Source organism: Vigna angularis, chromosome 3, assembly GCF_016808095.1.
Source record: "Vigna angularis cultivar LongXiaoDou No.4 chromosome 3, ASM1680809v1, whole genome shotgun sequence".
In the NCBI taxonomy this organism is placed as follows: Eukaryota; Viridiplantae; Streptophyta; class Magnoliopsida; order Fabales; family Fabaceae; genus Vigna; species Vigna angularis.
In genome coordinates, this window is record NC_068972.1 from 37,389,903 (window position 1) to 37,417,533 (window position 27,631).

General features: G+C 31.5%; 2 protein-coding genes and 1 long non-coding RNA gene across 4 annotated transcripts; 2 read left to right on the forward strand and 1 right to left on the reverse strand.

Moving 5' to 3' along the window:
* The first annotated feature begins 1,021 nt into the window (after positions 1 to 1,021).
* On the forward strand, positions 1,022 to 6,100 carry LOC108326445 (L-galactono-1,4-lactone dehydrogenase, mitochondrial). Its single transcript, XM_017559956.2, has 8 exons — positions 1,022 to 1,054; positions 1,211 to 1,822; positions 2,484 to 2,734; positions 3,221 to 3,406; positions 3,932 to 4,346; positions 5,148 to 5,288; positions 5,456 to 5,621; positions 5,694 to 6,100. The coding sequence occupies exons 1-7, from the start codon at positions 1,037 to 1,039 to the stop codon at positions 5,612 to 5,614; spliced, it is 1,782 nt and encodes a 593-aa protein (XP_017415445.2). The 5' UTR covers positions 1,022 to 1,036; the 3' UTR covers positions 5,615 to 5,621; positions 5,694 to 6,100.
* Positions 6,101 to 23,052: 16,952 nt separating this feature from the next.
* Positions 23,053 to 27,420, forward strand: LOC108324278 (BTB/POZ domain and ankyrin repeat-containing protein NOOT2). Of its 2 annotated transcripts, XM_017557186.2 has the most exons (3): positions 23,053 to 23,905; positions 25,827 to 26,788; positions 27,175 to 27,420. In XM_017557186.2, exons 1-3 carry the CDS (start codon positions 23,441 to 23,443, stop codon positions 27,188 to 27,190), a joined length of 1,443 nt encoding a protein of 480 aa, XP_017412675.1. In that variant the 5' UTR covers positions 23,053 to 23,440; the 3' UTR covers positions 27,191 to 27,420. The 2 variants fall into 2 exon arrangements, with proteins under 2 accessions (XP_017412675.1, XP_017412674.1); XM_017557185.2 differs by lacking the exon at positions 27,175 to 27,420 and having other exon boundaries at positions 25,827 to 26,981.
* Positions 24,620 to 25,931, reverse strand: LOC128195990 (uncharacterized). Its single transcript, XR_008248018.1, has 2 exons — positions 25,806 to 25,931; positions 24,620 to 25,385 (listed from the first exon to the last, which is right to left on the reverse strand). It is a non-coding gene; the product is annotated as an uncharacterized LOC128195990 (long non-coding RNA).
* Positions 27,421 to 27,631: the final 211 nt, after the last annotated feature.

Below are 27,631 nucleotides of genomic sequence, written 5' to 3' on the forward strand. Positions count from 1 at the left end.
ATTTTAATTATAAATGAGTCAATGAATTTTTTACTCAATTTTTTTCCCTTTTAAACATGAGTTATAGAAGCTCAATATTTTAATTTACTAATTTTATTATTATATTAACAATCATTACAAGGAACATGTTGACACTTAAAAGAACCGTTTTTTTTCGCCAAATCAAAATCTGTCTTTTCCCATTTATATATAAAATACTGCTTTACAGTACAAGCAAAATTATTTATCTGTTTAATTTGAGAACATAATTTTATATTTTATATTTTATATTTTATATTTGATTTAATATTCTTTCATATTTTAGAAAATAAATTTGTAAAATTGAATTTGTTTTTTTAAAATAAATTGAAAGTAAATACAATTCTTATTTACAAGATTTTAAAAGTTGAAGCATAATAATGCTTACAAGTGTTTATGAATGAATGCCTTCCTAATATTAAACTAATTGTATATATAATATTAAATTGGTATTTTATTCATAAAAGCTCACATTTTTTTCTAGGAGAAAAGTACTAACCCACTTGTAAATTGGTGAGTGTATAAGCATTTAATATAAAATGTTTAAAGAGCGTTGTATTTAATTAAATCTACCATCAATAAAATCTTCTCCTTCTGACTAGAAGTGGTCACGAACCATCACATTATATAAATATAAAGTCCCACCAATAAAAAATCTAACACCATACATGGGATATAATTGTTAAACTTAATTTAAGTGCTCAAGTAGTTACGTTACATAAAATTATGCCGTTTTCCTTTGCATATCCGGACAAATTTTGAACTTGATTAGCATATTAGACTATTCAGATTTTTTTTTTCTTTAAAAGGTCCATTTGTAATAAATTTGGGACCTTTAAAAAGTGAAAGGTGTCAAATATTTTGAGACATTGGTGACATGATAAATGCATTGGAATTAAAAGAAACTAATTAGGTAAAGGAAAACAATCACAAGGAAGATAGTCACCAAAAGCACCAACATCACAAAAAAAAAACAAAATCTAGGGTTTATATACCATGTTCTATAGAACTCAAGTGAATGAATTATGCAAATAAGGTATTTTTATAATACAATGTGTATTATAAAATTGCTTAGTCTAAACAAAAAGAGAAATTTCATTTTAGCCGTATTTTTTGTTTTCCAGAATTTTAGTAGAATTTTAAAATGGATAATTAACTCAAATTCCATCACTTCTCTGTTTGCTCATCATAGTTGAGCGCAGACATGCTGAGAACACTAGTTCTGAAGCGCACCGTCGCTCTCACTCGCCAACATTCGCACTCCGTGCTCCTCCGCCGATTTTCGGCGGCGCCGGAACCCGCCTCCTCCGCCGATGCAGAAACCCGCAAGTACGCGGGCTACGCGGCGCTGCTCCTCTTCTGCGGTGCCGCCACCTATTACAGCTTCCCCCTGCCGGACGATGCCAAGCACAAGAAGGCGCAGATCTTCCGGTACGCGCCGTTGCCGGAGGACCTGCACACGGTGTCGAACTGGAGCGGGACGCACGAGGTGCACACTCGCAACTTCTTCCAGCCGGAGAACGTGGAGCAGCTGGAGCGCGTGGTGAGGGAGGCGAACGAGAAGAGAGCCCGAATCCGTCCGGTCGGGTCGGGGCTGTCGCCGAACGGGATTGGGCTTTCGAGGGTCGGAATGGTGAACTTGGCGCTGATGGATGGGATATTGGAAGTGGACAAGCAGAGTAAGACTGTGAGGGTGCAGGCCGGGATCAGAGTGCAGCAGCTTGTGGATGGACTCAAGGACCACGGTCTTACCTTGCAGAATTTTGCTTCGATTAGGGAGCAACAAATTGGTGGCATCATTCAGGTTCTTCTTTTATTATGTTTAGCCACACTTCGGAGATCGGCTCTGACCAGTGATATGACCAAATTAGGAATATAAACTCAAATTGACTTATGCTTGAATTCAAATTGTAAGGCAGTATCATAGATAGGTTGTTGTTGGGCCTATCAAAGCAATTGCTATCATTAGCTTAAGGATGAAGTTCTGACATCAGCGTAATATGATTAAATTAAATACATCTGTTAGATCATTTTTATCTTACAATTAGTTTTAGAAAGTTGAGTTAGGACGAAAGTCAAATTGTGAGATGGTATCAGAACTTTATCCTATAAATTTCATACTCAGATATATAAAATGTTGGCAGTGAGGTGTATTAGAAACATCGATGCAGTAGTTTTATGGTCAAATTAACATACATAAATAGGAATAATCTTCACTTTATATGCCAATTTTGTTGAAGTGATTTAGATGCAAAACCATATTCCAAGATAACCAATATCAGATTTTCCTAAGAAAAATTATATGTGATTCTTAGGTATTTATCGTGCCATGTATTATGCAAGAAGTGATTAAAATGGGTATCAGAGTTTTCTTCCTGGTTGAATTTTTCTGTTTGGGGTCGTTTAATACTTGACCACCTTGTCATCTTTCATATAAAGTAAAAGGCTTTGCATTCATGTTCTAGGTTGGTGCACATGGCACCGGTGCAAAGTTGCCTCCTATTGATGAACAAGTGATTGCCATGAAATTGGTCACCCCTGCCAAAGGGACTATAGAAATATCGAAAGATAAAGATCCTGAGCTGTTTTATCTTGCTCGATGTGGTCTTGGAGGACTTGGAGTTGTGGCTGAAGTCACCCTTCAATGTGTTGATCGACAGGAGCTTGTGGAGCACACATTTGTCTCAACCATGAAGGAGATAAAGAGAAATCACAAGTAATTATTTTTGGTGTTTATTTTTTTTTTTCATTTGGTGCATCAATCAAGTAACAGATATGTTGAATTTTATCATTACCACGTTTGTTACACTATCTTTCTGTAACATGGAACTAAGATCTAAAAGTTACTTTACTCCCCAACAACTATAATAAAAATGACAATGAGAGAAAATCCCTCCTTGGTTTGTCCTCCATATATTACAGTGTCATCATATTAATTCTTTAAAGATTTTTGTCACTAAATTTGTCCCAGAAAAATTTAGAATGCTACACATAGTGGTGATATAAAAGGACAGATTTATAACTATTTGCAATCTTTGAAGGACTAGTTTAGTTGCACAAAATTCTCAGAATTATTGATGTGATGAAAGCTAATTTTGGATGACCAATGTAATGTTTATATTAATAAGAATAAAAGAGTGACTCGGTATTAAGGATCTGCCTCCAAAGATTTTGATTGTTAGCCCTTTTCTATCTTATGCAGGAAATTGTTGTCTGACAATAAGCATGTGAAGTACCTTTATATCCCTTACACCGACACTGTTGTGGTTGTGCGGTGCAATCCTGTTTCAAAGTGGAAAGGTCCTCCCAAGTTTAAACCACAGTATACTAAAGATGAAGCCATACAGCATGTGCGTGACCTTTACAGGGAGTCCCTCCAGAAATATGGGTACAATTACACCTTCACTGTTGATTGTAAGATTAATCAATTTATTTTGGTTTGTTAGATGTACTGGAGTAGCCATTGCAAGAAAGTGTTGCTGAGTCTTTTTCACCTAATAAAAGCCACTAGATGCTGTTACGTGACATTTCTTCTTTTTGTGTCTTGAATATGATTTAAATTTACATTCAGAGGTAGAAATAGAATATTGAAGGAATTACTAAAGATTTAGAACTGTTTCCATTTTGTAGGCCTGTGAATTTCCTACTAATTCGTGTAGTTTAGTAAGGCAGGGACTGATAAATGTTAATGTATTTTGCATATTGATCTGAGGTGTTGAAAAAGTGCTGTGATCTCATTGATATTCCTGTGATTTTGCTACCGTTTTAATCACTTTTTATATTAGTAGCTTGCTGCCAAACACTTCCGTTTTCATTTTATATTTCCCTTGTGAAATGTGCCATTCTTTAATTGGTGCCATACTATGAACTTTTCTATATCAAGATGTGCATAAGTTTTTGTTATTTTATACAGAGCAGGAGGATCTAGGGGTGAATCAGCAGAAGAACAAAAAATAGATGAACTTTCTTTCACAGAATTAAGAGATAAACTAATTGCCCTGGATCCTCTCAATAAAAAGCACATCATCAGCATTAATCAAGCTGAGGCCGAGTTCTGGCGGAAGTCAGAAGGTTACAGGGTTGGATGGAGTGATGAAATATTGGGCTTTGATTGTGGAGGCCAACAGTGGGTATCGGAGACATGTTTCCCAGCTGGAAAACTAGCTAATCCAAGCATGAAAGACCTTGAATACATTGAAGAGCTGAAGCAACTTATAGAGAATGAAGAGATACCTGCACCTGCTCCAATTGAGCAACGTTGGACAGCGAGCAGTAGGAGTCCCTTGAGTCCTGCTTCAAGCCCATCTGAGGATGATATATTTTCTTGGGTAATAAAACTCTTTCCTGGATAATTGTTTCATACAGATAGTTCCAAATTCTTTATTAAGCAAGGATGGGTGAACTTGTTTACTTGGTCATATGAAGTAAGCGTAGCTCCATGTTTATCACGATGATTCTACTTCCTTTTCTGTTCATATCTTGTATAATGAAACTTTTGGCGGTGTATTTGGGATTTTAATAATTTTAGCAACTTTTAGAGAAAAGATGAAATGAGGTTTTTTAATTGAAAAACTTCAGCAGCTTCTCTAGATATGCATTTTTTGTCTGGAGAAAGAGAATTTATTTTTTGAAAATATAATTTACTTGAGTTTAATTTTAGTCAACTGCCCACAGTAATGTCATTCATAATCTTTAATTTTAAGGTTTTGAATTTGTTAGATGCAAACTTCACCTTATTGAGTTAGTTTTATGAGATTGAGTTAGATTAAAATTTTACTTTCTTAAAATGATAACAAAGTCATTGAGATCCTATCCTAGTCAATCTTGTTGGGTCTTGTGTTATGTGTAATCAGGTTTTCTCTTGCTCTACACTCGAGATGCCTAGTTCTTGGCATAAGAGAGTGTGTTGAATATCCCACAATGACAAGAGATATAGTCAAATTATAATATATAGGATGATACAAACTTCACGTCACTAAATTTGTTTGGTGAAGTTGAGTTATGTTTAAATTTCACTTTCTTAATTAATTGTAATCTAACATAACTCATTGGCTCCTTCCATGAATTTCAATGTTGTTATGCTGTTCGAAAGATTGTATCGACTATTAATAGTTTTTATGTTGTTTCAGGTGGGTATAATCATGTACCTCCCTACCATGGATGCTCGGCAGAGGAAGGATATAACAGAAGAATTCTTTCATTACAGGCATCTGACTCAGGCGACATTATGGGATCGTTACTCTGCATTTGAACACTGGGCTAAGATTGAGGTAATCATCTAATTATCATAAATAATGAAAAATGGTCGAACATGGTATTTGGACATGATTACCCTAAATAATCTGATATTTGTTCTCAATCATTATCATTGAACCTAGGCTGAATGAAAGGGTTTAAACACTGAAGTTTACTTAATTTTTGTGCATATTATATCTAGGTTCCAAAGGATAAGAAGGAACTTGCAGCTCTCCAAGCAAGGCTAAGAAAGAGGTTTCCTGTGGATTCATACAATAAAGCAAGAAAGGACCTGGACCCCAATAGGATCCTTTCAAATAACATGTTGGAAAAGCTCTTCGCGCAATCACACACCATATAAATTCTGGGTTGGTTATTTGTCTAAATTGTCCATATTTTTCACGTCGATTACACATTCAACCTTGAGTTCTTGTCTGCAGTCACATACATGTTGGAACTTCGAGATGCAAAATATCTGGTGCACAATCTGGACTATTATGCATATTCAATTTTTCAGTTTATTGCCTGCCTGCCAGCCAGATGCATTGGACTCGGAAGCTTAAAGAATTGTGATGTATGTACATATAGAGGTGCTGAAAGAGGAAGCATAGAGAAAGGGTGCTGGGGGGAACTGGAGGAGAAAATATTTTGATATAGTTGTATGAATTGCTGCCTGATAAGCGTCAATCATGACCATCATACTTCATTTTTTTGCGTTCAATTGTTATTCCACAAGTTGTTTGAGATTTCTAAAACATTTTTCTTGTCATGATAAACATCGGATGCAAGACCTTTCGAAAGAAATAATGGGGATTACTCCAATTGGTATCTATATTTTTTTCCTCAAGATATTAGTACCTTGGGTATCAAACATATACCGTTTATTAACTTAGTGCTCTCAAACATATTTCTGTCACTCATCAAGTGTTATGGTATGTTTGAAAGGAGAAAGAGAACACAAAAACCAGAGGTTCTGTGCCAAGATTGAATTTTACTTTTTTGAGCTTCCTATATTTATTTCTACACCCAGTTGAAAGATCGGGTGAAGAAAGGGCTAAAGCCCAACAATCAACAAAAGAAGGGTTAAAAAGATGCTCAAACTGGAAGAGGATAAACCAGTGCACAAGATATAGAATAAAAAATATATTTGAAAATGGCAGAAAACAGATGAAAATGTTAGGTGTCATTGTTTATATTGACCAAAACTATTGGAACACAATATCATAAAGATCTTTCTTAAAATTTTAATAAAAAGTTCATGCTAGATGTTATAATATATCTTCATATCTCACTGATATCCGAAAATATAGCTAATATTTGTCATTATATAAAAAATATTATTAAAAAATGATTAAATAGTGTAAAAGAATCATTACACACCAAATTCATAAAAAAATACAAGACAAACTCCAAAACGAACTAAGTAAGATCTCTTTCTTAATTAAAACTTGTAATTTGTTAATAAACGATTTCAAGATAATCATGTTTGTCTAGATAAAAATTACAGCTTATACATGGGATATGTACTTGTTTATTATTATTAATCTTATTGAAATAAATAGATAGTTTGGGTATTATATTTTTGAAAGTAAAGTAAGTTGTTCAAATTTACGCAATATGTTAAACTTCACATATGTAACAAGGTAAAATTATTTATCGAAAAATTATTTTGAAATTTGAGCTGATTGACCCAAACAAAATTAGTTTTAGTATAAAAGAGTTTAAATATATTAAAAAAAATTTAAAATGGGAAAATTCATTATTTGGCCGAGATACTGTAATTATTGTTGCATTTACTTAGTAAATATTTGAATCTTTGTCCTATGAACTAAAAAATCGTATCTCTACTTCACTTGCTGGAGTTTATAAAATGATTTTAGTTATTAATACTAGTGCATATTTATGTATAAAAATTTAAATTTTCTTAAATTCTTCCTTCATTAATGTATCAGAAAATTAATTCTGTACTTCTATATCGAAGTCATATACACTAAACGTAGTGCATGGAAATTCTTCATTTAATAGTTGAATATGTAAATATTGGAGGTAGTATGAACAAGAGGGTTGCCTTAAAAAACGTAACGGTTTTTAATTAAATTCACTATTAATAATTTTAATCACTTGAAATATAAATTTTTTACTATTTATGTTATAAAATGCTTCATTTGTCAATACACATTTCTAATTTGAGTTATACCAACCAAAGTCTTAAAAGCATAAAATAATTTGCCTTACTTTTATTCTTGCCTTTACCGTATTTAAAAAGGTGAACTTTATTATATAACAGAAGCTAACTTTAAAGGGAAAAAAATAAAGAAGCTTTTTATGCATGAAAAAAGTATACGTTAAAAAGAGAAACTTATTGAATAAAAGTTTTATATTGTATAGTTCTTTCATTTAAAAACATTCATAAACCAACATTTATCTTATATTCTTAAAGCTTTAAAGTGCACCTTAAAAAATTATGGATTTGTAATTATGTTTTTTTTTCACCAATATTTATTTATTTTTATAAATTTTACTTCTCTTGTTTTTATTATCTTATCTTGAGTTATTTCTTTTTGTGCTCTTGTTAGTATCGTAAGTCTCAACATATTATTTTAAAATTTCTTGTAGTGTAGATAAATCCTTAAAAGTAATGTTCAACTTAAGATGCATTTTGCTTGTATTCTTAACCATATTTTACAGCAATTTAAAGATAACATGCATATCAATACCTTCCCCTACTCTTTTTCTATTATCTTAAAATTTTCTTTTATGTTTTTATTAGTTTTGTAAACCTCTAAAAGGATCAGTGCGGCATATGATAGGATATTTTTTTTAAAAAAAAAAAATACTCAATTACATCTCAAAACATATATAAGATAGTTCACTTAAAAAATAATGTCATAAATCACAACAAATATTTAAAGTGGGTTTTATATATATAAAGGGAGTGTAAAAATTTGTTGGATGATGTAAACAAAACTATAACCTAAATTTAAAATAATTAATTTTTAATGAATGTATTTAATGTGAAGGTGAATGAATTTTTAAAAGTGTAGATATGTAGGTTATAATTTTATCTTGAAAGTATGTGTGTGAAATAAGAAGAAAGATGTTTTTGTTTGGTTGTAGATGTTAGGTTCGAAAATGGTAGGTTTGTCCTTAGGAAGAAGTATTGAGATGTGAAATGGAGAAAGAAAGAATGAAAATGTTAATGTTAACCGTTTTGAGAGAGTGAAAAGGCTATTCTCAATAATGCTCTGTTTGGCTTAGCCTTTTTCCAAAATGTCACTTCAAACTTTCTCAAATCATTTCACATTCTCACTGCTGTAACTTGTAACTTCTTCTTACCACCAACCATCACTCACATCACAGATATTCAACAAAAATATTAAATATAAAATATTAAATATAAAATATTAAATAAAATGTATCAGAATTTTGCTTATTTGATGTTGATGGGGCTAGACAAGTTTTTAAATAACTTTGTAATTTGTGCTTCATTTTACTTCCTTTAACTAAATATTTAACTAATACTGTTGTTGTTCTTCTTTGTCAGCTCTGACTCATATAATGGCTACAAACCAAAACTATAAAAGAAAAATAAAACCATTCCAAAGAGAGATTCTTTGGGTAATCACAGACTTTACACCATCTCCATTACAAATTATTGAAAGTACAGTGGAATATAATTCAAAAAGCTTAAATTATTGATTTTTTTCCTGATATTTTAGTTAATGTGTATAAAAAGTGAAAAATTATTTAATATATATATATATAATATAACTTAACTAAATTTCAAGTCTTTATTAAATTTTTATAATTTCTTGAGTTTTCAAATTTTAAAATTTTTCATTCAAATAATTGTAATTAAGTTTTTCTGTTAATTATGTGATGTGACAATTATTTTATATTATCATCTCCTTAAATGTTGTCATATAATGGTAAAATATTATATGTTAACATTTTAAGATATTGAGAATGAAAAAAACTATCATGTGATATAGTTAATAAAAAAATATAATTACAAAACACAAGATCAGAACTCCAAAACTCAATTAAAAAATCTAGAAAAGAAGAATAAAAATCTTAATTAAAAAATAAACACTGAAATCCTCAATTCAGATCTCCAAAATCGTGAGATTAGAAACCCAATTAAAAAAGTCAGACCAAAGAAAAGGTAAAAGGAAACAGCGCTCCCCTGCTGTTTGGTATTATCTACCGTTAAAATTTATTAGTAATCACAACAATGCGTTAGTAAAATAAAATTGTTGTTTACATACTATAAAAGAATTATTCATAAATATTTAGCAATAAGTTTTATTCATTAATAAGAGAGTCCATTGGTAATTAACAATAACAAAAACTCTGTTGGTAAATATTTACCGGCAATTTTGGACAATTTCTTTTTTTTTTCAATTAAATTTATCAGTAAATAGAATGATTTGGTCTTTCTTTTAGTTTTCATTTCTTTTTTTCTTTTTTCTTTTTTCATTTTTTTTTCTGTTTTTCTTTTTTTCTCATTTTTATTCTCTTTTATTTTCATTCTCTTTTTCATTGTTATTGTTGTTATTGTCATTGTGTTTGTTCTCGCTCTCTCCTTATCTTTTCCTCTTTTTTTTCCTTTACTTTTTCTCATCTTCTTCTTCTTCTTTTTTCTCTTGTCTCTATTAAATTTATGATAAATATTTTACAAAAATCGAAATCATTTAACATAGAATTTATTAATAAAATTACTAATTAATTTTAAAAAATACAGTTACTTATGAATTTATCTACAAATTAATAATTTTGGTCGAACTATAAAAAAAAATTAAATATTAATAGATTTATGTATAACCGTATTTTACCGACATATAAAAAGATCTATAAAAAAATCAAATTTTACAATTATATGGTCAAAGCTAAAGTGCAAATTTTGACACGTAATTTACCACCATAATTTATCATAAAAGATATTGAATGATAATAAATTTTTTTAATAATTGACAAATTTTACGAATAAATTTATTATTCATCAATAAAAATCGTAAAATTCATCAATAAAATTTATTTATTGATGTATTTATTTTCTTTAGTAAAATTTGTCGATAAATATTATTTTATAGACATACTTTTTGATGTGAAATAAAACTTCATTGATAATATAATGTTTTGGTACAGTGAAAGTTAAGTTAAAAGAGAGACATAAATAGTATAAAAAAAATGTGTGAATAATCAAAATAGAAAGGTGAGTGAATGGTGACCCTGAAAAGGGACTAATGTTAAAAAATTTGCATAAATTATATATATAAAGTTTAAGATAATTTTCCGTATGAGTTGAGTTTTGTTATTGTGGTAAAGTGATATAGTTTGAAAATATAGAGTAAGATGATTAGAAATTAGGTAAGTGTAAGGGCAATAATTTAATGAAAGACTAAGAAAATTTGTGGGTATGTGAGGCAGGAAAATGAAATAGTCAAATCGTATTCCATTATGGATGATTTAAGCAAGTCAAAACTGGTTGACCAAATGAGAAATTGTGGTCCTCAAATCGAAAATGTGGGTATTTTTGTGAAAGAGATTGAGTAGTGGAATGTGATATTAATGAAAGAATTTGGTTAATGGGTCAATGTAAAAAGGTTATGAGTTGACTTTCCCTCTCCACCAAACTTTCATTCTCTTATGTGGATTTCCCATCGTTTCCCAATAACAACATAGTACATATCTACTCCTCTTCTACCAATGTTAATTTTTTTCATAACTTTAACGTTTGAGTTTATTCAGTTTGAGGAAGAAAAGACAATGGTTGTTGTTGTTAGTCATGGTCAAATGAACGCATCCAATTTGATTTGTCGATGAAAGGAGAAAGATTTTGGTTCTTCCATCTCAGTCAACTCGATTAGACATTGCCCAGTTTGAAAAGATGGCCAATTTGGCATCGACAAACAACACAAAACTGCCTCAACCTTACTTCTTCTTCCTTCAAATAATAATCATACCTACCTCTTTTTTTATGCACCTCCTCAACAACTCAAACATTACCTCAATTTTTTCATCACATTACATGGATTTCACTTACATCAAATTATACTTCAGTTTAAATAAATTTATTTAATTTCATTCATTTTTTAATTAGTCAAAACTTTTCTAACAAAACTTAATATTGATCTATTCAAATCAGGTTTGATTGGACCCATATGTTATAATAGGTCAAAATTTATAATTTGTTTGACCAATGTTACAAAATAGGATACATGGGTGGTCACTACAAAAATATTCATTAACAATGATTAATTTTAATGACAACAAATATGTTTAGAAACTAATTAAAACTTTAGTTTTTTAAATCGAGATCAATAACTTTATGGTCAAAACTTTAATAATTTGTGTTAATGACCAGAGACTAATTCATAATAGAAACTATTTTAGATATATTTTTAAAGATGAATTATAACTTTTTATTTATGATAGAAATTGTTTTAATTATTAATCATTTTTAGTTTATAAATTGGTATCTAAATTAGTAGTTATAGTGATTAATTATTTTTAGTCTTATTAATCAAAAAGTTTGTTATAGTGACTGAATTAGAATAAAATTATTTCAATAAATAAAAATATAAAATGTAATATTAAAAAAGCATAATATCATAATTTTTATTCTGTAAAAAAGTAAAACAGATTTATAGCTTCTATAATTTAAATGCATATAAAACTTTTTAAATAATTTTGTAAACTTAAATTGAAAAATCAATCACGTATAGATATTTATTCAGAATAAAAAAATTCTGTGCAAAATAAAAAAATATTAATATTTTGGGTTTTTTTATTTTTTTTAAACATTGTAGTTTATTATTATTTTTCTTTAAATTAATTTTTTAACGGTTTGATACCGGTTTTACTAATTCGGTATTGATTTTGTATCACTTAAAGAAATTTTAGGTCCAATCATATCAGTTTACTATAGTTTTTGATAAATTTGGTTTAATTTTAAATTTATTATTTGTTGTTACTTTATAACCCAGCTAGTCTGTTCATCTACATACGCGTGAGCTTTTAATTTTCTTTTAAATTATCTTGGCTTAATGTAATTGTTGGTCTCTATTTTTTTCATGAAACTCATTTTTTTAATGTTTAATATAGTTATTTATATCGTAATTTATGTTCAATTTGATCTTTTTTGCTGACGATATTTAAATCGTTAATAACATAGTATCTAGGTCAGCCATTAGTGAATGAGTTGTTAGTTTCTTTTATATACGTGGCAAATTAAAAGGAAATCTAGTATTTGAAAGTAATTTTGTTGGAGTCCACCTCCTCCGTCCACCTCCTTCCTTTCATCACGTAAGGAGATATTTTTCTCCTTTTTTTCTGTTGTGGGTTCGACTCATCAGGGAACCCTTCTTCCCTCTCTTCTTTCCTTGTTCTAGCTTGGGATTCTCGTAAGAAGGAAAGGCCAGGTTCGGTGGCTCCAGTGCGGTGTTTCCCTCATTTCAATAGGTGCCACTGCGACAGCGTCTCTACGGCGCGAAGACACATTCTCGTAGTGGTAGATTTTTCCCCTTTGAAGCAACCCGCGAAGGTGGACGCAATTTGGGTGCGAACAATGTCGCGGTGGCTGGCGTAGGTGATGCGTTGCGAGGGGTACCGATAACGACAATAGAGAGAATCGTGGTCCTAATCTTGTAATTTAGGGTTTCTAATATTGTTTTCTGATACATAAAATTTGGGTTCCTTTATGTTTTGGCGTTTCAGTTTAGGGTTTTGAATTGAAATTTGAAATTGGGTGTTGTTTTGAAAAGTCCTTGTGTTCTTGATATTATGGTTTGGGAATTTCATGTGTTCTTGATATTCATTTGCAGATTGTTGGTGCAATTTGGGGGTTTGAGTTTCGAATTTGACATTTGCGTTTTTGGGTTCTATTTCTCGCGATTTGGAGTTAGGGTTCCAACAAAACCACTCTCAAATACCATATTTCTTTTAATTTCTCACGTGTATAAAAAAAGCTAACAACACATTCATTGATGACTGACCTGGATATTGTGCCGTTAATGATTTAAACGTTGTCAGCAAAAAGGACTAAATTGAACATAAATTATGATATACGAGACTACATTGAACATTTGAAAATAATGAGTCTCACATCGAACAAAGTGAACAAAAATAGAAACCAACAATGATATTAAGCCATTTATCTTTTAATAATAATAAATTTAAAACATAATATATTAATATATTTTTGTATAAATAATTTTAATATTTGTAAGTTTGTTCAACAATTATCATGGTGATCTTGTGAGCTTAATCATCATGGTTATCTCATAAGCTTGGTCAACAGGTTTCTGTCAGTTCGGCTAGTCCATCAGTCTGGTCTATCTTAGCAATCATGTTAGTTCATCTTAGCCCACGTATCCCATCCATTCCATCAGTTTAGTCCTTCTGTCCATCTTATCCATCTCAACAAGCCCAACCAACTCGTCCATCCTAGTCGTCACATTAGTTTTTCTATCTAGTCCAACTTGAACATCCCGTCAGCCTAGTCAACACCTTTCTCCCGTCCATTCTGGTCATCTGTTAGTCCGATTCATCCTAACCATCTCGTCAGCCCGATTCATCTTAGTCACCTAGCCAACTTGTCCATCTTAGCTAGCCTGGTCCATCTCGACCATCAAGTCAACTTATTCATTTCGTCCAACTTGGCCATCTTGTTAGCCTGATCAACATGGTCATCTAGTCACCAGTACATCTCGTTTATCCTGTCACGTAGGTCCATCCTGTCAACTTTTCCATCTTGAACATCTCATTAGCTTGTTCATCATAGTCATCACATTGGCTTGTCCAATGTTCCTCTCGGTCATCCCGTAAACATAATCCATTTCATCAGGTTAGTATATCCCGACAATCCCGTCACCTCTTCCATCCTGGCCATCCCATCTATTCGTTTATCCTGGTCAGCCTAGTTATCCTGTTAACCTATCCATCTCATCCATCCTCCCAACTTAGTCTATCTTGGGCATCCCATCAGTTGGGTCTATCTAGGCCATCCTAATTATCCCGTTATCCCGTCCATTCCCATAAGCCTGACCATCTCGTCAATCTTGACAAGCTTGTCCATCTCAACCAGCCTCATCTATCCTGCTAGCTCGTCCATCCCATCCTACTCAGGGTCCATCTTGCTAGTGTTCAATTAAAATTTTAAAATATTGTCATAAAGCTCATCTCTACAATTTATATATGTAAATATCAGGCATCAAAACAAAAACCCTCAACAATAAGAAATAATTCACAAAATGAATCGAAACAAAAATATCCACAAAATGAATTGAAACAAAAATATCGACAAATGAATTGAATAAAAAAATACAGATAAGTCAAAACACACGCTCAATCAAACACCAAAAAGGATGTGACTAATATTTTCGTTCCCTTCATACAATAATTTCTTATCAACAAGCAAACAACAATTGTTGTTAAAGAATTTAGGTCATAAAGAAGCTTCACATATTTTTTGAATTTTGTAATTTCATAGACGCGACATGATCAGAGGCCATGGCCATGCTCATGCTCATAGATTTTAGAATCTAGTTTGTCTAGCCAACCAACGTAGCTTGCTCGTCCAACCTACCTAGTCAATTTTTTTTTTATATTATCCAAAATGAAATATTTTGATTTTTGACTTGTCATGGCTGGACTGTCGACTGATGCCAGACTTATGCATTCGGTCGAGGAATGAGATAATACTCACCTTAAGTAAAGTGAAATATTGTGTTGTAAGCACATTCTAATTTTCTTAATCATGTTTAGTTATACGAGAAAAAGATTGATATCAACCTATTTATTGTGGTGGTACACGTCAAACTGGTGAAGATAAAATGAAACAAGAAAAGAATAAAATGATGAAGAACTAAAATAAAATGTCAAATATTTGTTTTAATTTTTTAAACGAAATGAATGTTATTGTGTCAAATCGCGTTAAAGAATAAAATTGAAAATGGTATAAATTCAAATATAATAAAATTATTATTTTATAATTTTCTAGGATATTATTTTCCTAGTTAGATATAGTTTATTTTCAACTACAAGTTAATGTTCTCAAGGATTATGACTTTTGTCGTATTCATATTTTTGTCCTTGATAACATGTAGTGTTAGATTCTTATTGCTCATATGCGAATAAAAGTATTTTTGAGTCAATTAATTCATAATGTTAGTTTAATAAAATTTAGTCAAAGTTAAATAAAAATTTTAAATATTAATGAATTACTCATCTTAAATATTATTATTTTTTAAAAAATGTAAAAGGCAAGGCAAAAGGTGGTAAAATTATATGGTATGGAAGAATAGGAAAAGGTGTGAATGTGGGTTGGGAAGAGAGAAGGAAAGGAGGGAAAAGACAAGTCAAACGTCAAATCGAGGCTCTTCCAAATCATGAGACAGTCAGTGCCACTTGGATGTGCAGTCAATTCAAAGCATTTAATTTTACTAATTTTTTCTCTTTAGTAATTTTAATTTCCTTAATAAATATAATCTCATTTTATTTTTTCTCTTTAATAATTTTAATTTCCTTAATAAATATAATTTCGTTTTATTTATTTCACATACTTTATTTACTATTTTTATATGAATTTGATTATCGAATTTAACATTTATTTATTATTATTTTCACATAAATTGGTCAAATTCATTATTTAGATTTCAAAAGTGGCATTCTAATTTATTCTCTTAATTTTTTTCGGTTAAACTATTACACGTGTGACCATATTTCAAATAATAAGAAAGAGTTTTACTTATAGGTTTTCTTTTTCAATTTAAAGAAATATTTTAAACGAATATTTATGAATAAAAGTAATGATATTTTATGTAATAACATATATCTATAGTTTTCTTTTTTAAATATTCAATATATTATTAATTTAACGTAATATTTTATATATATATATATATATTAAATATTATATTTCTATTATTTCAAGACAGGTAATGTCATATTCACATCGTTAGTTTATTAGACTTTTTTTTAATATACTAAAAATATGATTTGTAATGTAAATATGAATAGAGTATCTATAATACCTAATACTTAAAATATATTATTATTTATCCTGTAACGTATAAATGTGAGCACAAATTATATTTATTAAATATATTTTAAATTTAAATTTATCATTACTAATTAATATATATATATATATATTATTTAATAAACATCACGTGGTGTGAAGTATATTAAATAAGAGGTTTGTTAACTTAATATCTAAAGTATACTAAATTTTAATTAAAAAAATATTTTCATATAATATGAATTTTATATTTTAAAGTTAAAGTATTTGAATAATTTTTAATTTTTTTTATTTTAAATTAAAATAAAATTTATTAAAATAAAAAATATTAAAATATTCATGTTTAAAGCATGTCTTTTTTATAAATGAAGATTTTTTTGTCAATAAAATTTGGTATACTTTTAAAGTTTATATAAATTAACAAACCCCAATAAATATAAATAATAAATTTTAGAAAATTTGTAACCATTATATATATATATAGTTTAAATAGATATTATTGAGAAATTTTATTAAATAAAATAAAGTTTATATCTAAGTATTATGATATGTTATTATATTTTGAATAAATAATTTATTTAGTATAATAAATTCTGATATATTTTATTAGTATAATACGAAAAAAAATTATATTTTTAGTAAAAAAAATTAATTCTTTTAATTGTGTTTGAATTATGTTGATATTTAAGGTAATTAAATATGTATTTACCTTTAGTAATTGTCACTTATATTTATTAAGAAGAAAATTAACGTTAATATGTAATAAAAAAATTTACCCGTAAATTTAAAATCATTAGTAATTTCTTCAAAGTTAATAATGTACTAGGGTACGTTTAACAATAACAAAATTACTGGAATTAAAGTTGTGGTACTAAAACAGTAATACTTTTCATTGTGTTAAAAAATTAAATAAACTAAATATATTTGTACCAATATTTTATAGTAGGTATTTATTTTTTATCTGAATTTACATTTTCAAAATTTATTTTTAAATAATATTATTTAAAGTTAAAAAATATTTGCAAATATTTGTGTATATAAAAATTTAAAAATATTTTTCTATGGATACCAAAAAGATAATGGAAACGCAAGTGTAGTATGTAGATACCCATAGCATGTCTTACTAAACTACTCACCCTTTTTTTTTTTTGAAGATTAAATATTCACACTAGGTTAAACAATTGAATGGCTAAAGTTCTAGCTAATAGATAAATCGTGCAAATGTTGTCTTCGTTCTTGAATTCTTAGGTAGATATTTATATATAGGGAAGATGAAAGTGACCTTTGTTAGAGCGGTGTATTCTTCTAGTTAGAGGACATATCAATGTTGGTAAATTAAACTAAACATTAATGTTTTTCACCAATTATTTAATAATGTGAACAAAGTGTTCATTCGAGAAGGAAGATGCCAATTTAACCTATGTTATAACTAGTACACCTTTTGATGAAGTAGGTATATTTAATAATGTCTAACTTTGTTAATATACACTTGTAAGCTCAGATCAGTCTACTTTTATATGTATATTTGATGTTTATTTTGTGAATTTGAATATTATATAAATATTTTTTTAACATCTTATTTTCAATTTTATAATAATAGTAATATAAATTTACTTTTCTATTTGTTCAATTGGTTCATTTTTATTTTTGTTGTTGTTATTGTTTAATTTAGTCTTTGTAATTTTTAGAACGATTTAATTTGGTATTTTTATTAAATTGACGTGAATGTTATGTTTTTAGATATTATGTGTGAATTCGTAAAATTTTATTTTTATTTTTATTTTATTTTTTTAACTTTTTTTATATATGTGTATATTTAATATGAGCCAAATTTGAAACTAATGAAAAAAATTATGATTTTTGAGTTGAAATGGATTTGTATTAAGTAAAATAAGTAGGTAATGTAGAATGATCAATTTAATATTTAGGATTGCAAGTCGGTTTAATCTATTGAAATATGGTCAAAAAATGTGGATTTGGTGGTGGTATTGCGAAATCTGAAATGAATTGGTTTGGCTAAAAATTGAGTTTATTTAAGTGTGAACAATTGTAACTAAATTGAATTTATTCCTTGGCATGCTATACTAAGTGTTGTGTTAGAAACTAAAATATACATTAATAATTTTATGGTTTAACATATATTGGTATGTGATTGAATATGTAATTCATAACTTGTGCAATAGGTCTCATTAGTATCAAGTAGAAAATGCTTTGAAAATAGTTTTTGAGTACAAATAACAGAAGGATACCAAATTGAGCAGTTGAACAAGTTAATATCATATTTTCATGAAACATTTGATGTGGCGTTGAACACCACAACTTAGAAATCCAAAGTCATTGGTAAACTTCGTGCCAAAGCGTTGAATAATGGTTTCTGCCGCTGATCGCACTCAAGTCAATGGCCTCCCATATCCTTGGCGATGAGCGCTGGTTTTCATCGCTTAACACTCTCAAGACAAAGAGTTTCAGGGATTGTTAGACATAACCGCCAAATTATGTCATTGAGTGCTCCTTTGACAATGGGTCTCTATGCACACTAATGTTGAGATGGCATGATACTGTGAGTGTCAGCTTGTTTTGTGTTATGATTCATGTTTTTCATCATCTGTGGTTAAGTGATTTTTTGACAATTAACTCACAAATCCTTATGTGTTCCTTAAGGTGGGATCTATCAATTTAAAGAGGTGTTGAAGAATAAAATTTCATTAATAGCACTTGGAACCTCAAAACTTTTGTTCACTAAAGAATAAGAAATGTTGCATAATGTAAAACTAAAAAGTAATGACCTTTTCAAAAAGAGTTCAAAGGATAAGTGCAAGTAAGATTAGCTACTTGTAGATGCTCTGCAAAATAAGAATTTATGAAAAAGAGTTTAACATCTCAAGATATTCAAAATATTCTCACAAAACTATTTACATTTAATATTCAAGTGAAAATTGTTCAATGGAAGAAATCATATTCGAAGAGTGGAGTTTAAATACCCTTTACAAATGGAAATAAAAGGAAACAACACATTCAAGTTTCTTTTCAAGTGCTTGAAAGTTTTCCTTTGATAAAGACACATAAAGAAAGTTACGACCATCACATATTCTTGAAAATGAAATAAAAGGAAACAACACATTTAAGTCCCTTTTCAAGTGTTTGGACGTTCGCCATTAAGAAAGACACATGAAAGTTATGACCATAAGATGTTCTCAAAAATGAATTATAAATGTATTTACAACCTTGAAACCTTCAAATGTGTTTGAAAGTGGCATATAAAGGTAATTAGACATATAAATGTACTTAATTACCTTAATAATATGTTAGTTAATATAATGCATGTGCCTTTTACTTTATTTCAATTTCAAATGTCCACTTTTTAATTTTCTAAAAGCTTCTAGAAAATTTAAGAATATTTTAATAATTTACAAATTTATTTGTTTCTTAATTTCTTCTTTAAGCACTTCTAATGTTTGTCCTTGTATTTTTCTTTATTTTCAAAATTATTTCATGCTCACATCAAATCTTCATGAGGATTTTGACACAATACACTGTACTCTTTTGAAATTGTATGATAAATTTGTTGTTGCTAGTACAAGAAAGAGATGTTCAAAGTGAAATGTTCTTTAGTCATAGCAAGTTGAGTGCAATATCGAATGATATTACTTAAAATGCTACCAACCTCAAGTACAATTTAGACACGTGGACAAAATATCTACATGTATTCCTCAATGATTTTATTCAAGATGCTTATAAAAGTAAATCCACACATAATCAACTAATGATTTCATATGAACTTAATGTGTTATGCTTATTGAATAACCTTCATTAAGTGAAATTTCTATACATCGTCTAATAAATGTAAAATAAAAGTATCTTCTTTGTAAACTTTTAACTTTTGTGAAATTCTCTTAGTAAGAAGTATTTATTTTTATATTCTTTCTTTGAGAGTTATCACTAGTGCAAAAAAGAAACTTCCATGAGATAAAATAATAACAGCTAAATAACAAACGTTGTCAAATGAATTGCGATGACATTTTTGAAATTCTGGCAAAGTTTTTAACAACAATTCCTAAACAACCATAGTTAAAAGGGGCGTAAACGACAACAATTGCTTTATACAACCGTCTTTAAAAGTGGCATAGTGGAGAAATGATGATGGTTCCCTATTATTACGTCATTAAAAATCCTACATCGACTTTTGATATTCCAATTTTTCTTTTCGCAACTACATGTGTTGTTTTTTTCTCTCGTTTTCATCTTCTTATCTCTCGTTCCTAACATTGTCTAGCCTCCTCAACATCCACATTATCACTGTCGCTCAGTCTAATGTCATATGCGATAGTCGCTTGTGTTGCCGTTTGGATTCGCATGCCCTACTACTACACATTGTAGGTTTACAACCACTATCACACGTTCTATTTGTGTCGCGATTCATTCATGTGCCTTGCCGCAACTACCATTAGCTCGCATCCACGCCGTACGAACAAAACCTCCCCACCCTGTGAAGCTTTGTCATACTTGAAGAAGCTCCACAACACCACATTGCACATTTGGTTCACTTGCAAGGCTCCATCGCACCATGCCACGAAACCTCTGCTACCTATAAAGATCTTCGCACCATGACGTGCATTGCTCAAAGCTCCTTCTCACTCCAATGCTATTGTCCCTCCAATTGTGGCATTTTGCAACGTCAAACCTTCGTAAATGACCTACATAAAATCTAGTTCATTCTTTGCGAATAGTCCACAAAAAACTGATGCAACCTTCACAAGCAAATCCTAAATTTTTAATGATAGTTATAATCTAGGATCGCCATCGTTTTTAAAATGTTTAAATAAGATTAAAATCATCGTGAATTATCCAAACTTTGAATTACGTCTAATATAACAATATTAATAATTTAAATGTCTTATTTAACTATTGTTAAAGTGTTTTCCACAATATTGTATCTTGAAAAATAAATTTTTCTATGATATAGTTATAAAATACTAGAGTTATCAAAACGGGTAACCCGACCCAACCCAACCCGACCCACCATAAGTTGGCTACTTAGTGAGTCAACCCAACCCGACTCATTTATTAACCAGCCGAAAAAATTTGAACCCGACCCAACCCATCACGGGTTGGTGGGTTAAACGGGTTGGCTCATTGGCTCACTTAACTTTTTTTCACCCTATTCTTTTAAGATTCTTATAACATGTTACTTTGATCGATCAAATTGAAACAATAATAATTGGACCAATTGATATAAAAGAAAATGAAACAAAAGAACTCTATTGTTATATATTCTAAGCTATCAAGCATAAAATTTTGCCAATTTAGTTTAATGAGACATAAACAACCGTTTGACCAAGAAACTAGATATTGCCGTTAACAAAGATATATAGCAGAGAGGAACTTTTGGATAGACAACAGAACAACGCAACACGAAAAACTCTACTGCGAAGTAAAGGTGGTGCGTTTTGAATAATTAATTTAAGTAATTTGATTTCAATAAAAAAAATAAGATTTGAATAATTAATTTAATTAATTTGATTTCAATACAAAAAATAGGTGGGTTGGTGAGCCAACCCGGCTCACCACGGGTTCAACTTGGATGAGTCAGGTTCTTAGCGAGCCGAGTCAAAATTGGCTCACATCAAAATTTTCACATTTTTTTTCAACCCAACTCGTTTCAAACCCGTAGTGAACCAAATTGACTCACGGATTTTAACCCATTTTGACGGCACTATATAAAATACCTGTAAAAACGAAAAGTGACTTCATTTCAAAACATGCTTGCCATAATTATCTTATTGTCATAATTATCTTATTAAAAAAAGTAAAATGTGCTAATCAATGTGTCCTTGTATACTCCAATTGCAAAAAAAAAGATTAAAATAATTGTGTAATTAATTTGGTTAACAAAACTTTTTAAAATTTGTTATGTTATTATTATTTAAAAATAAAAATTTGATCTTGAAATAATTTATATATTACATGTCTATGACTTTTTAGAAGCGTGATTTTCACCTTTTCAGTAGGTTCAAAATTAGATTAGTCTCAAGCTTTTACTTATTTTGTTGGTTTACATAATCAATTGATCTATTAATATTAAAAATAAAGTAAGCAATTCCTAAAGTGGGTTGACCGATTATAAATCAAGCTGGATAATTAAGAAAGTATATAAAGACTATAAATATTTGTCCCGAGACCATGTTTTTCTTTTCTTTCTACGCACCTGTTTGCTCTTTTGCCGTTATCTTACAAGTTTGAGCTTGGTTTTGGTGCTGTAAGATGCGTAAGCATATATTTGATAACCCTGAATACATTTATATAGTCAATAGGAGATGAAATGTTTTTTTTTTTAATTATCAAACTGAAGTAGTCAAAGATATGCTTTGTCGAGTTTTCTTTCTTAAACAGTGATAATTTATTTTCATTATTTTTAATCATTTAACCAGTATTGATAGTTTTTTTTCCCTATCACTTCATGTTAAGTATATCTTTTCCTCTTTAAGTCAAAATTGTTATTTTATATATAAATATGTAGCTCTCTAAGTATTGAGACATTTCGAATCCCTAAGTAACACTGTATGCAACTTGTGTAGTCCGTGTACGTATTTCCTTTAAGATGTACGTATACGGAACACGTAATAATACACATTAATTTATGTTTATTCATAGTACACATTCATGCACACAAGGAGGTAGCTAGATAGGCATATTATTAGATTAAAAAAAAAAGAAAGAAAGGAATTTAAATTTTGAATATTTATAGTTAAATTGAGAAGTGCTTTTTAAAACCCCAGCCGCCCATAACAGCCACCCAAATTGCTCTCTCTCTAAAAGGGAAATATCTATGAAAAATAGAGACACTCAACACAGGAGCAGAGAATCCCATAAAAACAACATCAACAACAACTGCAACAGTAGCATCATCGACCTCAACAAAAACAACACCAACATCAAACAAAACACCCCAACACCCTCACTCTCTTCTCTACTATTTCATCTCAATCACTCCTTCCCCTAACCCCTTTTCTCTCAGAAGTTCTTTTCATAGCCATAGATCATAGATAGGGACCAACCCTAAACTGTTGAAACACTACTCACTCACGCTGCTTACTGATAACACACTTACACGCGCACAGTACCATCAACACCATCATCATCATCATCATCATCACCACCATCGCCATGTCCCTCGAAGACTCCCTAAGATCTCTCTCTCTCGACTACCTCAACCTTCTCATCAATGGCCAAGCCTTCAGCGACGTCACTTTCCAAGTCGAGGGTCGTCTCGTCCACGCCCACCGCTGCATCTTGGCCGCGCGCAGCCTCTTCTTCCGCAAATTCTTCTGCGGCCCCGACCCTCCACCCGGCCTCGACCCCGCCGCCGCTTCGCGAGCCGGCGCCGCCTCCGCTGCGCGTCCCCCCGGCGTGATCCCGGTGAACTCGGTTGGGTACGAGGTTTTCCTGCTGCTGCTGCAGTTCCTGTACAGTGGACAAGTCTCCATCGTGCCGCAGAAGCACGAGGCCAGACCCAATTGCGGCGAGCGAGGGTGCTGGCACACGCATTGCACCTCCGCCGTTGATCTCGCCCTCGACACCCTCGCCGCCGCCAGATACTTCGGCGTTGAACAACTTGCATTGCTCACTCAGGTTTATTCATTTCTCTCACTCTCTCCCATCTCTGCTCCTGCGATTTAGGACATGTTTCACCCTAAACACTTCTATAGAGATAAAATAAAGCTTGTTTACCTCAGAAAAAATTTCTGTATAAACATTTTAGAAAAAAAAAATTATCTATAAATTAAAGTTTTTTCTTTCTTATTATTGCTTCTTTCCATAAACATGCTCATGTTTCCTTCCTTCTTTGATACCAGTCTTATGTTTTTCTCTTTCTGGGTTTTGGGAATTCGGACAGTTACTGCGTCTGCTCTTTGGAAACTGGGAAGGGGTGTTTTGTTATATTTTATTCGATTATTTGATTTTTCTGCTTTATTTTATTTTATTCACACTAATTTTAACATTCCCTTTCGATGATTCTACAAGACTGTTACCTTATGATGAATGATTGATGGAGAGAGTGAAGTTTTTTGAGTCAGATTTGTGCTTTTTATTTTTATATGATCTCATGATAGCATCCCTCTCTGAAATGTGACGACTTCAGCTTTGAGTTCCACTGCATAGCTATCGATTATTCTCGTGCTTGCTTGTTCCTGTGACTGTGTTTCTTCGAAGGTTAATTCATTGCATGGTGTTTTTTGTTTGGGTTTTGTTTGAGGATGCGAAAATATTTTGGGAAAACTAAGGTAAAAACATGGGTTTATGTATGGTTATATTTACGAGTTGATGTCTTGACACTCTTGATTTCATGTAGTATATTTGAGAAACATTCTTGACCCTTTATGATGCATTTCCCAAATCAAGATAATAAATAAATATACATCAATCTTGTCTTCCCCATAGCGAGCACTCCAAATCATTTCCTTTCCTCATTTGGGTGAAAAGAGAACAAGCTAATTAAAACTTAAAAGAATTTGCTGCTCCTACATTACTTTAGCAAAATATCTATTATTAGATTTTCTCTTCCCTCTATTTTTTCATTTTGCAGCAAAAACAATCTTAAAATTTCCAAAACTCTTCATAGAAAACTCACCAACCCGCTGTTTTCTCTGATAAACTGGCAGTTTGCATGGCATTATAAATAGATTGAGTTTCCTGATCCTTTTCTGCCTGAAACATTACTTGTTCGAATGCATATTTTCTTACTTTAAGAACCAACTTACATAATGTTTCAACAAGTTAAACCTCTTTCTAAACCAAAAATAAATTATATGATTTCCTCATTTTCTTTGACACTCGTTTCTTCAGTTTTTCACTGCCAACCATTTTAAGGGCAAATTTAATAATCAGATAAAGTTTACATATAATTTAATAAATATTTTTCATATTGTTATGTAATTAAAGCTATAACTTCAAGGATAATTTGTATGATAAAACTTAACATTAATTATATGCTTGATTTAGAGGAAAGATAAAGGACGAAATAAGTTGAGAAAACAAAAAATAGATAGAAAAAATAAAGATTAAATTAAATAAGAGAAGGCATCCAGCCATTTTTCTCCTCCTCTTCTTCCTGAGAGACAAACAACAAAAAGTAATTATTTCTCATCCTCTCCACTCTACCAAACATTGGTTAATGTTAGCATAATATATTTTCTGAAATTCTAAATAAACACTTTTAGATTAAAAGATAGCAAGAAAATTTTAAATTGATCTATTCAGAAGTAGGAATTAACTTATTCACAAAGTTAATGTGTTGAAATGAAATTCATCGTACAATTTCTCTATTATTTCTTTTAAACTTAAATAGGCTAATTTCAACGGGTAGGGTAGTTAATTTTATTTAATTTTTCTTGTTTCTCTCCTCTAAAAATGGTTAAGGAAATAAACTTTTGCATTACCATAATAATAGGAGAGTAGAATTTTTGTTAAAAAACTTTTGAAAAATAAAGAGTTAAATTTTGCATTTGAACTATGGTATAAAAACTCTTACTTTGAACTCGTTGATGGACAGAAACAACTTGCGAGCATGGTGGAGAAAGCTTCAATCGACGATGTGATGAAAGTGTTGATAGCATCTCGAAAGCAGGAAATGCAGCAGCTGTGGAGCACGTGCTCCCACCTGGTGGCAAAGTCAGGACTTCCGCCGGAGGTGCTGGCCAAGCACCTCCCCATCGACGTGGTGGCCAAGATCGAGGAGCTCCGCCTCAAATCCTCCCTCGCGCGCCGCTCCATGCTGCCGCTCCGCCACCCGCACCCCGACCTCGGGGCCGCCGACATGGAGGATCAGAAAATCCGGCGGATGCGGCGCGCGCTCGACTCCTCCGACGTGGAACTCGTTAAACTCATGGTGATGGGGGAGGGCCTGAACCTGGACGAGGCGCTGGCGTTGCACTACGCCGTGGAGAGTTGCAGCAGGGAGGTGGTGAAGGCGCTGCTGGAGCTGGGCGCGGCGGACGTGAATTTCCCGGCCGGGCCGGCCGGGAAGACTCCTCTTCACGTGGCGGCGGAGATGGTATCCCCAGAGATGGTGGCGGTGTTGCTGGATCACCACGCTGACCCGAACGTGCGAACCGTGGATGGCGTGACCCCGTTGGACATCCTGAGAACCCTAACCTCGGACTTCCTCTTCAAAGGGGCGGTCCCCGGACTGACCCACATTGAACCCAACAAGCTGAGGCTCTGCTTGGAGCTGGTGCAATCTGCAGCTCTCGTTTTGTCTCGTGAAGAAGGGAACAACCACAACAACAACGCTAACAACAGCAGCAACGACAACACTAACAACCCCAACACTTCTGCTTCTGCAACTGCTATCTATCCACCAATGAGTGAAGCGCACACCAGCAGCAATTTGGACTCGAGACTGGTGTATCTGAACCTCGGCGCCACGCCACAAATAGGTGACGATGATAGCAGCAGCCAGAGGGAAGCCATGAACCGTCATGGCTCGCAAGGTGGTGGATGTGACCCATCAATGTACCATCACTCTCATGACTTCTAGTTCTAGCTCTAGACCACTATTACTGTTATTATATATAGATATAATATGTTTGAGCTAGAGTAGCTGGTTATATAGCTGTCTGGCTAGTGGCTACCTTGAATTTTCAATTTAAAATGGAAATATAATTGAATTTAATTTCAACTGCAATGAAGAAGAGACTGTGGACACTGTAGATTGGGTTTTTGTTTTCTGATAAACACGATCCACACTCTAAAAACTAATCTGAGAGATATGACTTTGTTTCTGGGGTTGTCAGTTGAAATAGTCATAGTGTTGATTACTCATATCACTATATGGTTGTTTAATTCTGTTTTTGGGTCTCTGGCCTATGTTGGGTGTTTGTCTGTGTTTCTTTTTGTAGGCTTTTCAAATGGTAGCAATGTGAAGTGCGGTTTCATGGGAGATGAGGATAAGCGACAAGGAGAATCTAATCACTGTAATTTTATTTTATTTTGCTGTAAAACCAAAGGGTGCATGGAGGAGACGCAGGTCAATCTTTTCAATCCCACTTCACCTGTCAACTCTTTGTTGTTTTTCATATACACTCACTGATGATGATGATGATGATGCTTAGCTAATATCACGGCCAATGCTTGTGTTCTTTTAATTTGGCTTTTCTTATTCCAATTCTTGTCCCACCTCACCCCACTTTCTCCTAACCCAAATTATTTATTTCTTTACCTTCCTTTATTTTCTGCTTCAACCTCTCATCATAGCAACTAGGATTATTTTTCCTTTTTCTTTATTTTCCAATTTAAGGTTTATCTGCTTATGGTGTAGGTCAGCTTTATATCAGAGTTAAGAGATTAATCATATGA